Source organism: Stomoxys calcitrans, chromosome 1 (assembly GCF_963082655.1).
Source record: "Stomoxys calcitrans chromosome 1, idStoCalc2.1, whole genome shotgun sequence".
Lineage (NCBI taxonomy): Eukaryota > Metazoa > Arthropoda > Insecta > Diptera > Muscidae > Stomoxys > Stomoxys calcitrans.
Window position 1 is genome coordinate 248914726 of NC_081552.1, and position 16616 is coordinate 248931341.

At 34.8% G+C, this 16616-nt stretch overlaps 1 protein-coding gene across 8 annotated transcripts in view; it reads left to right on the forward strand.

The window, feature by feature from the left end:
* Nucleotides 1-16616, forward strand: part of LOC106094995 (calcium-binding protein E63-1) — a 272836-nt gene that overhangs the window by 114898 nt on the left and 141322 nt on the right. For 2 of the 8 annotated variants that reach the window (XM_059360595.1, XM_059360596.1), the window contains exon 2: nt 4848-5503. The exons of 5 other annotated variants lie outside the window; for them this stretch is intronic. In XM_059360595.1, coding sequence (XP_059216578.1) covers nt 5470-5503 — 34 coding nt within the window. In that variant the 5' untranslated portion in view covers nt 4848-5469. Of the gene's footprint in view, nt 1-4322; nt 4340-4847; nt 5504-16616 lie in introns of those variants that run through there. One more of the 8 variants, XM_059360597.1, reaches the window with a different exon arrangement.

The following is a 16616-nucleotide window of genomic DNA, read 5'->3' on the forward strand; positions in this document are numbered from 1 at the left end:
TCCGCAATTACTTTTTGGGCAACCCAATAGCAACCAAATTTAATTTGACCTATTTTGTCTATTATTTCATTTATTTTTTTTTTTGTTTCATGAAATTTCATTGAAGTTATGTTGTTCTTTTTATTTTATTTCATTTTATTTTGTTAAAAAACTTGATGCATTCCATGAGGGGTTATTCATTTTCAATTGCAGATTTCTGATGTCTCATCAGTTTATTTCTCATTCTTTATTATTGATTGAGTTATCTCATCTGTCTGACCTTAATTTTTGCCCTTCGATTTAATCTTTGAACACGAAAACCTCCCCCACTCATGAAGCCCTTGAAGATTATTATGTTGCGCTCATTCGATTCTAATTTGTTCTGACACTGACCTTTCATCACACACTCATGGGGGGAACATAAACAGAAAGAAAAAAAAAGAGGAACAAATGAGGGTCACGAAAAACTATTCAGAAAAGGGTACAAGGTCATAATCAATATCGAATAGATTGGTGAATGAATACAAACTTTCATTGATGGTTCCATATCAAGCGAGGCCAAAAAGGTATGAAGAGGAGCCTAAAAAACGTCCACATAAAAACTTTACAATTTAATTTACGATAATTTTTTATTTTATTTTATAAATTTTGCAATTTTATTTAGGATCTAAAGGAAGAGTAAAAACTGGAAATTAGATTAAATGAAAACATTGTTCGATTATTCAACACCTTGTATATTCGCACATATGTTTATTGATTTATAGAAATAAAAAATAAACTTAAATCAGCACAAAAGAACAGCAGGTTTACCAAGCGATTTTCGTTCCACTTTTGTTTTCTGTCCATTTTTTACTTTCCGTTTTTTTTTTTTTTTTTTTATTTAAAACATCAAACATATAATTAAAAAAATGAATCGACAGAGCATAAATATTTTCTATTCTAATTTTATGCCCAAGCCAATAAAAATACGCAGATATTTATCTAAAATTAAGCAGAAATATTTCATCTTGCCGTTCTTGGAGATTTTAATATGTGTGTAGGGGTTTAGAAGTGTTTTTGATTGAAGATCCACATATTTAGTTTTTATAACCACCACCGAAGGATGGGGGTATATTCATTTTGTCATTCCGTTTGCAACACATCGAAATATCCATTGCCGACCCTAGCAATGCCCGTCCGTGTGTCCGTCCATCTCTCTGTTGAAATCATGCTACAGTCTTTAAAAATAAAGATATTGAGCTGAAACTTTTCACAGTAGTGTTTTTTGTCCATAAGCGGGCCCATATAGACCGATATGACGATTTAGGGTCTTAGGCCCATAAAAGCCACATTTATTATTCGATTTTGCTGAAATTTGGGACAGTGAGTTAAGTTAAGCCCCTCAACATACTTCTCCAATATGGCACAGATCGGCCCAGATTTGGATATAGCAGCCATATAGACCGATCCTCCTATTTAGGGTCTTAGGCCCCTAAAAGCCACATTTATTGTCCAATGTCGCCGAAATTTGGCACAGTGAGTTATGCTAAGACCCCCGACATACTTCTGCAATATGGCACAGATCGGCCCAGATTTGGATATAGCTGCCATATAGACCGATCTCTCGATTTCAAATTTTAGGCTCATAAAAGGCGCATTTATTGGCCGATGTCGCCGAAATTTGGGAAAGAGAGTTGTGTTAGGCTCTTCGACATTTTACTGCAACTTGGCCCAAATCGGTTCAGATTTGGATATAGCTGCCATGTAGACCGATCTCTCAATTTAAGGCTTTGGGCTCATAAAAGGCGCATTTATTGTTCGATGTAGCTGAATTTTGGGACAGTGAGTTGTGTTAGGCTCTTCGAGATTTTTCTGCAACCAAATCGGTTCAGATTTGGATATAGCTGCCATATAGACCGATCTCTCAATTTAAGGTTTTGGGCTCATAAAAGGCGCATTTGTTGTCCGATTTTGCCAAAATTCGACACAGTGAGTTGTGTTAGGCTTTTCGACATCCTTCTGCAATATGGCACAGATCGGTCCAGATTTGGATAAGCTGCCATAGAGACCGATCTCTCGATTTAAGGCTTTAGACCCATAAAAGGCGCATTTTTTCTCGATGTCGACGAAATTTGGGACAGTGAGTTAATTTAAGCCCCTGGACATACTTCTCCAATATGGCATAGGTCGGTCCAGGTTTAAATATAGTTGCCTATAGACCGATCTCCCGATTTAAGGTTTTGGGCCATAAAAGGCGCATTTATTATCCGATTTTGCCAGAATTCGACACAGTGAGTTGTGTTAGGCATTTCGACATCCTTCTGCAATATGGCACAGATCGGTCCAGATTTGGATATAGCTGCCATATAGACCGATCTCTCGATTTAAGGCATTGGGCCCATAAAAGGCGCATTTATTGTCCGATAACTCCGAAATTTGGAAAAGTGAGTTGTGTTAGGATCATTCACATCCTTTTTCAATTTGACTCAGATCAGTTCAGATTTGGATACAGTAGCCATATAGAACGATCTCTCGATTTAAGGCTTTGGGTCTATAAAAGGCGCATTTATTATTCGATGTCGCCGAAATTTGGGACAGTCAGTAAAGTTTAGCCTTCTGGACATATTTCTGCAATTTCGCCCAGATTGGTTCAGATTTGGATATAGCTGCCATATAGACCGATCTCTCGATTTAAGGTTTTGGGGCCATAAAAGGCTCATTTATTGTCCGATTTTGCCGAAATTTGGGACAGTGAGTTGTGTTCCCTGCATCTTGGCCCAAATCGCTCCAGGTTTGGACACTGCTGCCATATATACCGATATCTCGATTTAAAGTCTTGGCCCCATAAAAGGCGCATTTATAGTCCGATTTCATTTAAATTTAACACAGTGACTTGTATTAGGCTTTTCGACATCCGTGTCGTAAATGCTTCAGATCGGTTATTTTATAGATAGAAGTACTAAAAAGTAAAAGCATGCTAAGTTCGGCCGGGCCGAATCTTATATACCCTCCACCATAGATCGCATTTGTCGAGTTCTTTTCACGGCATCTCTTCTTAGGCAAAAAAAGGGTAAATGAAAAGATTTGGTCTGCTATCAGAGCGATATCAAGATATGGTCCGTTTTGGACCACAATTAAATTATATGTTGGAGACCTGTGTAAAATATCAGCCAATTCGAATAAGAATTGCGCCCTTTTGGGGGATCAAGAAGTAAAATAGAGAGATCGATTTATATGGGAGCTGTATCAGACTATAGACCGATTCATAATTCCATAATAAATACGTATGTTGATGATCATGGAAAGATCCGTCGTACAAAATTTCATTCCAATCGGATAAGAATTGCGCCCTCTAGAGGCTCAAGAAGTCAAGACCCAAGATCGCTTTATATAACAGCTATATCAGGTTATGAACCGATTTGAACGATACTTGGCACAGTTGTTGGATATCATAACAAAACACGTCGTGCAAAATTTCATTCCAATTTGATGAGAATTTCGCACTCTAGAGGCTCAAGAAGTCAAGACCCACGATCGGTTTATATGCAGCTATATTAAAACATGGATCGATATGATTCATTTACAATCCCAACCGACCACCTTCAGTAGGAAGTATTTTTGCAAAATTTCAAGCTGTTCGCTTTACTCTTTTGAAAGTAAGCGTGCTTTCGACAGACGGACGGACATGGCAAGATCGATATAAAATGTCACGACGATCAAGAATATTTATACCTTATGATGTCTCAGGCGAATATTTGGAGTAGTTGCAAACAGAATGACGAAATTAGTATACCCAAATCCTATGGTGGAGGGCATAAAAAAGACCAATATTTTGTTATGCACAGTTGAACAATGACTAGTACTTATTTGATCCAAATCGGATCATATTTCGATATAGCTGGTATGCATTTTTCACCGGATTTTGACGAAAGTTTGTTTACATATATACCCGAGGTGATGGGTATCCAGAGTTCAGCCCTGCCGAACTTAACCCTTTGTACTTGTTTTGTATTTTTTAAGAGAGAACCAAGTACGTAAAAGTATATAGAAGACCGCATATTGTAGTGGAACTACAATTTTTTGCATATGGTGTAAATCATTGGAATGTGTCTGACAGCAATATCAGATCAGTTTGATTTCGGCGACGACCACATAGACTTAAAAATTTTGTGATGGCGAAGTGGGTTGTTCACTATCCTCATGCTATCATTTTTCTCCAAATACAATCCTTTCTTCTAAGTTTTCTTCAAAAAACTCCTTGCACTATTTTAATGTTTGGCCCATAAAAAATAAATAATATTAGAATTTTATGGCCATCCAGAATGTAGACTCCTCATGGAGCCTTACATCATTATGCCTTGCAAGCGGAGTAACGAATTAAGTATGCCTCCCTCTTATGGTAGAGAGTACACAAATCTGTTGTTCTTTAGTTTCACCATTATAATCATAAAAATCTCACTTTCTTTTGCTTAGATTTTATTTCTTAATTTCCTGCAAAATTCTTAAAGGTATTATAAATTTGTTGAAACAATCTCCACGTTTTCAGTTCGCTGTTAGAGTTCATGTTTTCTAGAGTTTTGTTGTTGTTTTTTTTTTTTTTTTTTTTTGTTCAATACAAATAATTCTTTTTAATTGTGTTTGCCTTTTTCTCCGTTTCAATGGACTCTTGCTGATTCTCTCGCTCTCTCTCTCCCTCTCACACACATGTTTGCCGATGGCACAACGTGGTGCTGCGTGTATGCTCTGTGGTACCTGCCACTCATTGTCTTAAACTTTTTGTGCTTTGAATAAACAAAACAACAACAACATATCAAACAAACAAAACACTGTACAATAAAAAAAAAACAACAACAACAAATGAAAACGATATACCCACAAATGAACTGTAGTAAAACTAAGCTATTGCTACACAAAACAAAAACAACAAGAAGCATAATAAACACCCCAACATCGGTCGTATATGGTGTGTGGTGCGTGTGTGTGTCCTCTCCCCATAAAACGGATCTCTTTCTTCACTCAATCGTTGTCTTCAATGAACCAACATAAATGTGAACTCTCTGCGACTACCCACCATTTCGTGTTATCTCACCACACTACAACCCGCCGCCCTTAATGTGTGTGCGTGAGTGAGGGTATTTGTGCAAACATTTCGTATGTTTACATTAAAACAAGAAACAATTTAAAAAAGTTAAAAGTTACTGTTAACAAGAAGTTAAAAACAAAAATAAAGAAAAAGAAGTGGCCCTGATTTACAAAGTTCTGAACTACCCCACATCCACTTCCAAAAACCCAGTATTGCCACACCATACTCTCTAAAGACTTATACTTCCAACTATTCGAAAAATCACACAAAAGCTTCATTTCTGTAAGAGTGGTCTTGGTCACTTCGTCAAATAGCGTCCAGACAGTAAAATTGAAAAAAAAAAAACAAACAACAACATCTGAGAAAAACACTCAGAGAGTCCACCATAACAACAACCACCACCAGCGCCACACAAAAAGCAGTCAGTCATGGATCATAAATCAATTGCCAGCCAAGTGCGGGGTAAGATTATTTATAATAGTATGTAATATGTTTTAATGTTATTGCCATTGTTATTATTGTTGTGGTTGTTGTTTTTGTTGTTGCTCCTCTTGTTAGCACAAAACAAATAACATCGAAGAGAAAACAAAAGCAAAACAAACAAAAAACCACTTTGGTATGGAAACAACCACAAATAATTGGTGACTTTATCAATTATTTACTGTTGCTACGAGTATCACCATGACTTGTCATTTCTTTTGTGATGATTCGATTTGGTTGTCTCTTATAAGCCGTTGTAAGGCGTACATGCTACCAAGATACTAGTACTATTGTAGATGATACAACCGCGTATAGCATATGCTACATAATGGCTTTGGTGTGCATTGGGGCGTATGATGAATGGTTAGATATTAACCATCCAAATATCACTCATACGGCACATATGCCCAAAAATGGCATAAGGGCGATGCTGCAAATGAACAAAAGAATTTGACAACTGGTCGTAGAAGCAACAATTGAGCACAATATAGTTGGTATCACAGCAAGAACTCTATAGGGAAATATACCACATATATTTTATGCAAATGACCTTCGAACTTTAGGTCATTTAAATAATATTTATACATAATACCAATATGATTAGTTAAAAAAAAATGGAATAAAATGTTGATAGTAAAACTTTCGGGAACCCACCGCCATAAACTGTATTAAGTTCGACCGGGCCGAACTTTGGATACCCATCACTTCGGGTATATATGAAAACCACCTTTAGTCAAAATCCCCCATTATGCCCCCATAGCAGCTATATTGAAATATGTTCCGATTTGGAGCATATACCAATAAGTACAAGTCATTGTTCAATAGTGTATAACAACATATTGATCTTTTTGTAAGCTATATTTAAAAAAAAAACCAATCTGAACCATATACGACACGAATGTCGAAAAGCCTAACATAAGTTACTGTGTCAGATTTCAGTGAAATCGGATTATAAATGCGCCTTTTATGGGGTCAATACCTTAAATCGAGATATCGGTCTGTATGGCAGCTATATCAAAATCTGGATCGAGTTACGCCAAGTTACAGAAAAATGTTGAAGAGCCTAACACAACTCACTGTTCCAAATTTTGGCAAAATCGGACAATAAATGCACCTTTTATGGGCTCAAAGCCTTAAATTGAGATATAGGTCTATATGGCGGATATATTCAAATCTAAACCGATCTGTGCCATATTGCAGGAGTATGTCGAGGGGCTTAACTTAACTCCTTGTCCCATATTTCGGCGACATCGTACAATAAATGCGCCTTTTATGGGTCAAAAACCTTAAATCGAGAGATCGGTCTATATGGCAGCTATATGCAAATCGGAACCGATCTAGGCCAAATTGCAGAAATATGTCGAGGGGCTTAACCTCACTCACTGTCCCATATTTCGGCGACATCGGACAATAAATGCGCCTTTTATGGCTCCAAAACCTTAAATCGAGAGATCGGTCTATATGGCAGCTATATGCAAATCGGAACCGATTTGAGCTAAATTGAAGAAGGATGTCGAAAGGCCTAACACAACTTACTGACCAAATTTCAGCAGAATTGGATAATAAATGTGGCTTTTATGGGCCTAAGACCCTAAATCGGCGGATCGGTCTATATAGGGGCTATATCAAGATATAGTCCGATATAGCCCATCTTCGAACTTAACCTACTAATGGACAAATAGGAATATAAATTTAAATTTAGAAATAAAAATTTTTTCTTTAGAGAAAATTTCATAGAAATTTTTCCGTTAGAGAAAATTTTTTCTTCAGAGAAAAAAATTTTGTCTTTAGAGAAAATTTCATAGAAATTTTTTCTTTAGAGAAAATTTCAGAGAAATTTTTTCTTTAGAGAAAATTTCATAGAAATTTTTTTTTTAGAGAAAATTTCATAGAAATTTTTTCTTTAGAGAAAATTTCATAGAAATTTTTTCTTTAGAGAAAATTTCACAGAAATTTTTTCTTTAGAGAAAATTTCATAGAAATTTTTTCTTTAGAGAAAATTTCATAGAAATTTTTCCGTTAGAGAAAATTTCATAGAAATTTTTCTGTTAGAGAAAATTTCATAGAAATTTTTTCTTTAGAGAAAATTTCATAGAAATTTTTTCTTTAGAGAAAATTTCATAGAAATTTTTTCTTTAGAGAAAATTTCATAGAAATTTTTTCTTTAGAGAAAATTTCACAGAAATTTTTTCTTTAGAGAAAATTTCATAGAAATTTTTTCTTTAGAGAAAATTTCATAGAAATTTTTTCTTTAGAGAAAATTTCATAGAAATTTTTTCTTTAGAGAAAATTTCATAGAAATTTTTTCTTTAGAGAAAATTTCATAGAAATTTTTTCTTTAGAGAAAATTTCATAGAAATTTTTTCTTTCATAGAAATTTTTTCTTTAGAGAAAATTTCATAGAAATTTTTTCTTTAGAGAAAATTTCATAGAAATTTTTTCTTTAGAGAAAATTTCATAGAAATTTTTTCTTTAGAGAAAATTTCATAGAAATTTTTTCTTTAGAGAAAATTTCATAGAAATTTTTTCTTTAGAGAAAATTTCATAGAAATTTTTCTGTTAGAGAAAATTTCATAGAAATTTTTTTCTTTAGAGAAAATTTCATAGAAATTTTTTTCTTTAGAGAAAATTTCATAGGATTTTTTTTCGTTAAAGAAAATTTCAAGGAAATGTTGCCTTCGTGAAAATGTATAAAAATTAAGTCTTAAGAAAAAATGTCATTAAAAGTTTCTTTTTTGGGAAATTTTCTTTTTTTCCCTTAAAAATTAGTTCCAAGTTATTTCATGCAATTATTTGTTGAACAAAAATTTGCTACAATTCCATTCAATGAACCATGACTTTTTCTGTCGCAAGAACCTTCAGTTAGTATTCAAAGTTTTATGGCCACAAATATGCAATTAGTTAGAACTTATCTTTGGGACATCAAAAGGCACCAAAGCTAGGGAGTGCAAGGGAGTTGTCATCATCATCACCATCATCTTGACAGTCGTCATCACCATTAGCATCATCATTTGCAGAAACTATTCAACATTAGCTTGTTTCACCAAATTTCTTTAGTAGTATTTGTAGAAACATCAATGGAGATGGGACAAACTGGAAGAAGGGGAAGCAGCCATGGTTGCTTTGCTGCTGCCACACGCAGTCATTTTGGGTTTTCATTTGTTTGATGTTGCAATTAAAAGTTTCTTCTTTATGGGACAAATATTGCGAGCAGCATAGCAAGAAGTTTGAGAAACTGGAACAATAACTACAAAATTAAATTTTTGTTGTGCCACTTTGGTTGTTTCCTGTATGGGTAAGTCCATCGACAGCTGTATGGTCCTTGGACAAATTCAAGGAAAAGCCACATGTAAATGAAATTAGCTCGCTGAAAATGCCAATATTTTAGTACACCAAGATAGAACCAAAGATGTTTAACAATCAGAAAATAGCTTTTGCAAATTTTACCCATGAACATTCCACTAAGGAACAGGGGGAAAACTTCTCACATAGCAATGAGTGCAGACCGATTGAAGTTTAAGCTCAATGGTAAGGGGACTCCTGTTTAGAGCCGAGTTCGAACGGCGTCCCGCAGTGCGACACCTATTGGAGAGAAGTTTTACAAGGTATAGCATCTTGCCAGCATTAGGAGTGGATAACCACCGCTTAAAAATTTTTCTTATGATCTTGTCAGGATTCGAACCCAGGCGTTCAGCGTCATATGTGGAAATGCTAACCTCTGCGCTACGGTGGCCTTTTGATATAGTTGCCATATAAACCGATCTTGGATCTTGACTTCTTGAGCCTCTAGAGGGGCTCAATTTTTGACTACAATTTTGCACGTAGTGTCTTGGTATCACTTCCAACAACTGTGCAAAGTATGGTTCAAATCGGTCCATGTTTCGATATAGCTGCCATATAAACCGATCTTGGATCTTGACTTCTTGAGCCAATAGAGGGCGCAATTCTCATCCGATTTGGTTGAAATTTTGCATGAGGTGTTTTGTAATGACTTCCAGTAACTATACTAAGTATGTCGCAAATATGGCGTAAATCGGTACATAACCTAATATAGCTGTCATATGAACCGATCTGGGATCTTGACTTCTTGAGCCTCTAGAGGGCGCAATTCTCATCCGATTTGGCAGAAATTTTGTACAACGACTTCTCTTGTGACCTTAAACATACGTGTGGTCAGAATCGTTCTATAGCTTGATACAGCTCCTATATAAACCGATCTCCCGATTTTGCTTCTTGAGCCCCTACAAGGCGCACTTCTTATTCGAATGAACTAAAATATTACACAATGACTTCAACAATGTTCAGCATTCATTAATGGTCCGAATCGGACAAAACTAGTTATAGCTCCAATAGCATAACAGTTCTTATTCAATAATCTTGGTTTGCCTAAACAGAGATACCGCGCATAGAACTCGACATATGCGATCCATGGTGGAGGGTATATAAGATTCGGCCCGGCCGAACTTAGCACTCTCAGAGATCTTATTTGTTGTCAAATTATCACGAAATTTTGCACATGTCACTTGTTTGGCCCAAGAACGAACGCCATTGATTTTGGTAAAAATCGTTTCAGATTTAGATATAGCTCCCATATATATGTATAGCCCGATTTCAACTTAAATGGCCGTAATAGCTACAATTTTCAACCGATCTGCATCAAATTTGACACGGACTGTTTTGTTATGGATCTTAAAATATCTGCAAAATTTCATCAAAATCAGTTCAGATTTCGATATAGCTCCCATATATATGTATCGCCCGATTTTCACTTAAATGGCCGTAGGAACTTCTATTTTCAACCGAACTGCACCAAATTTTGCACGGACTGTTTTATTATAGATCTTAACATATTTGCAAGATTTCATCAAAATCGGTTCAGATTTAGATATAGCTCCCATATATATGTATCGCCCGATTTCCACTTAAATAGCCGTAGTAACTACAACTTTCAACCGATCTCCCCAAAGTTTGGCATGGATTGTTTGGTTGTTGATCTTAAAATATCTGCAAGATTTCATCAAAGTCGGTTCAGATTTGGATATAGCTCCCATATATATGTATCGCCCGATTTGCACTTAAATGGCCGTAGTAGCTAAAATTTTCAACAGATCTGCACACACTTTGGCTCGGATTGTTTTGTTCTCGATCTTAAAATATTTGCAATAATTCATCAAAATCGGTTCAGATTTGGATATATCTCCTATATATATGTATCGCCCGATTTGCACTCATATGGCCATAGTAACAACAAATTCCAACCGATCTGCACAAAATTTTGCACGGACCGTTTTGTTATTGATTTTAAAATATCTGCAAAAATTTCATCAAAATCGGTTCAGATTTGGATATAGCTGCCATATATACGTATTGCCTGATTTGCACTTAAATGGTGGTATTAGCTGCAATTGCACAACCGATCTGCACAAAATTTGGCACGGATTGTTTTGTTACTGATCCTTACTTATCTGGAAGTTTTCATCAAAATCGGTTCATATTTGGATATAGTACCAGTGCATATTCAGATATAGCTCCATATACATATATATATATATATATATATATATATATATATATATATATATATATATATATATATATATATATATATATATATATATATATATATATATATATATATATATATATATATATATATATATTTATATATATATATATATATATATATTGCCCGAATTTATAATTGTAGGGTAAAACTGAATTTTAAATCTGGTTTTTAATAAAACCAAGAAAACGTTGAAACTCTGAGAGTATGACAATACAGGAGAATATATTGGGTTGACCAAAAAGTAATTGCGGATTTTTCATATAGTCGGCATTGAAAAAATTTTTTTACAGCATGTGACTCTGTAATTGCATTCTTTCTTCTGTCAGTTATCAGCTGTTACTTTTAGCTTGCTTTAGAAAAAAAGTGCAAAAAAGTATATTTGAAAAGTATATTAGTAGTTCATTCTAAGTGTTATTAAAAATGCATTTACTTTCTTTTAAAAAATCCGCAATTACTTTTTGGGCAACCCAATAATTGAAAATGGATATTCTTACAGGGTTGTAAAATAAAAGAAGTAGACAAAATATAGCATTTTTATGGATGAGACTCACTTGGTGTACAGATGGATAAGAGTCCCAACGGAAACTTTACAAAATTTGTTCAGGAGTGGTAATGTACATTTTTGTACTAAAATGACTAATAAACCAGTAAGGAAATGCAAAAGATGGACAGAGCCGACTATATAACACTCTTCAGTTACCCTACAATTATAAATTCGGGCAATATATATATATATATATATATAAATATATATATATATATATATATAAATATATATATATATATATATATATATATATATATATATATATATATATATATATATATATATATATATATATATATATATATATATATATATATATATATATATATATATGGACAGAGCCGACTATATAACACTCTTCAGTTACCCTACAATTATAAATTCGGGCAATATATATATATATATATATATATATATATATATATTTATATATATATATATATATATATTGCCCGAATTTATAATTGTAGGGTAACTGAAGAGTGTTATATAGTCGGCTCTGTCCATCTTTTGCATTTCCTTACTGGTTTATTAGTCATTTTAGTACAAAAATGTACATTACCACTCCTGAACAAATTTTGTAAAGTTTCCGTTGGGACTCTTATCCATCTGTACACCAAGTGAGTCTCATCCATAAAAATGCTATATTTTGTCTACTTCTTTTATTTTACAACCCTGTAAGAATATCCATTTTCAATTATTGGGTTGCCCAAAAAGTAATTGCGGATTTTTTAAAAGAAAGTAAATGCATTTTTAATAACACTTAGAATGAACTACTAATATACTTTTCAAATATACTTTTTTGCACATTTTTTCTAAAGCAAGCTAAAAGTAACAGCTGATAACTGACAGAAGAAAGAATGCAATTACAGAGTCACATGCTGTAAAAAAATTTTTTCAATGCCGACTATATGAAAAATCCGCAATTACTTTTTGGTCAACCCAATATATTCTCCTGTATTGTCATACTCTCAGAGTTTCAACGTTTTCTTGGTTTTATTAAAAACCAGATTTAAAATTCCTTTATTACTTCCATGTATGGAACTACCCATACTCATATTTTCAAATTGTCCCCCCATTGTTGTTGTTGTTATTTCAAGTATTCCCATATGTTTTACTTAATATATGAACCATCTCACTATAAATGGTTACTCTCTCACTCACTCTTACACACAGAGCTCTTCTCTTCTAAACTGTATTGTGGTGTGTGTGTGTGTGTGCGTGTGTTCTCATTCATTTATATAAACTTATGTTGGACATTAATGACAAAAGTTGTGCCTTCTTTAGTTCCCCCATAACTCTCTCTCTCTCCCTCTCTCCCTCTCTCGCTCTCCTGCAGTTTCTCTATGGCATAGAGTAAGTTTGAGTGCACCAGTAGTTTGAATAGTGGTAGCTGTGTTATTTTTTGTCACCACATTTAATGGTCTTTTGTGGGTTAGAGTCTTGCCACGAAATTGTTTTCCGTTTCATTGTTGAACGATCCGGCAATTTGCACCTGGTTTCAAGCTCACTCAAATACACACTTATCACCAAGAATGTCAACGTTGGCATAGTTATGCTATACCACCACATAAAGAGGAAGTAGAGATGATCATAGAGATAGTAATTGGGGCAAAATGTTTACACTGCAAACTAAAATGGACCAAATATTTTGTATGTATATATTTTCTCGTTAAATAATAATTAGCAAAATTTTTAATAAAATAAATAAATTTTAAGAGTGAGAATGGGAGAAATGTTGTTAAAAGATTTTTGTAGCAGATGAAAAGGAGAAAGTTTTAAACTTCATTACCTAGGAAAATAAGGTTATAGGAAGAGTCATAGCAATATGAACAAAACGAGGTGTACAAGAATGATTCCCCAAAAATTTACCTAAGCGCTTTGCTTAGTACATACTTCTGGGAAGAAAACATGTGTCGTCTTGTACGTTGTTAAGACTGTTTGCACAGACAGACGGACAGACAGATGAACAGACAGACGGACATGGCTAAATCGAATCAGAGAGTGATTCTGAGTCGATCGGTATACTTATCAATGGATCTATCTCTTTTCCTTCTCGGTGTTACAAACAAAAGCACTAAGTTATAATACCCTGTACCACGGTAGTGGTGTAGGGTATAAGAACTGGCAGGGGCCAAAGGGTTAAAAGACGAAAAGATTCTCCGTCTGTCCGTCCATCCGTCTGTTATACTCACGCTACAGCTTTCAAAAATTCATATATTGAGCGGAAGCTGAAGCTGGACACCCTGTATTTTGCTGACTGTTATTTTTCCAATTAATGTGTTTATGTGTGTAGTGGCCGGCTTTATTTTTACTCAACTGCATAACTCCCATACACATCCATGTGCGCATCTTTCGGAAATCAATGGCTACGAACGCTAGACAACGGCAGCGGCTCTCGGTGTTGCTCCGAGAATCCACGATTCCAGGCTATCGAAAATTAAAATTAATGAAAATTTTACTCAAGTTTTGGGTTTAAAACAAATAAAATTTAATTTTTATTCCTTAAAAAATCATGTTGGGGGGAGGGAGGCTCGGGCCTGATGAGAGCTATATCAGTTTAAATACCGATTTGGGCCGTACTTGGCGCAGTTGTTGGACAAAAAAACTCTACATCAACTAAATCAGACAAAAATTGCGGTTTCCAGGGGCTAAAGAAGTCAAATCGTTAGATCGGTTTATATGGGAGCTATATCAGGTTATAGACCGATTTAGATCTTACTTGGAACAATTGTTGGAAGTCTTAACAGAACGCTCCATGCAAAATTTCATCCAAATTGGACAAAATTGCGGCATCCAGGGGCTCAAGAAGTCAAATCGAGAGATCGGTTTATATGGGAGTTATATCAGATTATAGACCGATTTGGACCATATTTGACACAGTTGTTGGAAGTCGTAACGGAACTTTACATGCAAAATTTCAGCCAAATCGGACAAATACTGCGGCTGGCAGAGGCAATAAATACTTTGTTAATTCTCAGATCAATATTGCGTTGAGTTACAAACGAAATGACGAAGTTAGTATGCCACCATCCTATGGTGAAGGGTATAAAAATGAAAATCCAATTCAACCGCCCCCAATAGTCCAACTGCTTCTTACGTGATGAGTTTCCTTTATGGGAATTTTTACCTTTCATTTTGCATAGAGCCATGCTCCTTTATGTTTTGTCATTTCCTTCATCAGTTTCTATTGCCCCTGCCACTGCCACTACCAGTGAGTGCTTGCCAGCGATTGTGTAACATCACGTGTATTTCCTTCGTCGTTCGCTGCCATTTTCCCCCCATCAAATGGGAACCACTAACAAAAAGAAAAATGCTATGCCAAATACTTAAGACAGTCAGTCCTCTGTTTCTATGAAGTTCCATATAGAACGTGCTCCCATTTATTCCATCTAGCAGCAGAGCACAGGCAATTCTTTGCTTTGAACGACCAGGAATAAAAGAAAACTCAGTGGTGTAGGTGGCTTTTTTGCAAAAGAAGAAAAGCTAACAACATATGACCCAAAAAAAAACGTTTTCTCTTTCTTACAACCTTTAAATATCATTGGAAAATATTTTTATACCCTCCACCATAGGATGGGGGTATACTAATTTCGTCATTCTGTTTGTAACTACTCGAAATATTCGTCTGAGGCCCCATAAAGTATATATATTCTTGATCGTCGTGACATTGTATGTCGATCTAGCCATGTCCGTCCGTCCAACTGTCTGTCTAGCTGCCATATAAACTGATCTTGGGTCTTGACTTCTTGAGCCTTTAGAGGGCGCAATTCTTATCCGATTTGCCTGAAATTTTGTATTTTTATTTTATGGTCTGAATAAATGTCGCCAGCATTAGATGAGAATAACCATGGCCGAAAAGTTTTTTTATGATTTTCTCACCAGGATTCGAACCCAGGCGTTTAACGTCATAGGCGGACATGCAAACCTCTCCTAAATGGCTTCAATGACAATAAAAATATGTGCAATGTTTCAGGGGATATCTTTATCCATTCGACCATTTTCGTGATTTCAAGAGACAAACAGACAGACAGGTCGACAAACAGACAGACAGACAGTCATACAAACAGACAGGCAGATTAACAGTCAGGTAGATAAAAAGACAGACAGACGGACGGATTGACTTGGATTTGGATGTGGATTCGGATTTGAATTTGGATTTGGATTTGGATTTGGATTTGGATTTGGATTTGGATTTGAATTTGGATATGGATATGGATTTGGATATGGATATGGATTTGGATTTTGATTTGGATATGCATTTGAATATGGATTTGGATATGGATATGGATTTGGATTTGGATTTGAATTTGGATGGGGATTTGGATTAGAATTTGAATTAGGATTTGGATGTGGATTTGGATTTGGATGTGGTTTTGGATTTCAATTTGGATATGGATTTGGATTTGGAATTGTATTTGAATTTGGATTTAGATTTGGATTTGGATTTGGATTTGAATTTGAATTTGGATTTGGATTTGGATTTTTATTTGGATTTGAATTTGGATTTGGATTTGGAATTGTATTTGAATTTGGATTTAGATTTGGATTTGGATTTGGATTTGAATTTGGATTTGGATTTGGATTTTTATTTGGATTTGAATTTGGATTTGGATTAGGATTTGGATTTGGATTTGGATTTGGATTTGAATTTGGATTTGGATTTGGATTTGGATTTGGATTTTGATGTGGATTTGGATATGGATTTGGATTTGGAATTGTATTTGAATTTGGAATTGTATTTGAATTTGGAATTGTATTTGGATTTGGAATTGTATTTGGATTTGGATTTGGACTTGGATTTGGACTTGGATTTGGATTTGGATTTGGATTTGGATTTGGATTTGGATTTGGATTTGGATTTGGATTTGGATTTGGATTTGGATTTGGATTTGGATTTGGATTTGGATTTGGATTTGGATTTGGATTTGGATTTGGATTTGGATTTGGATTTGGATTTGGATTTGGATTTGGATTTGGAT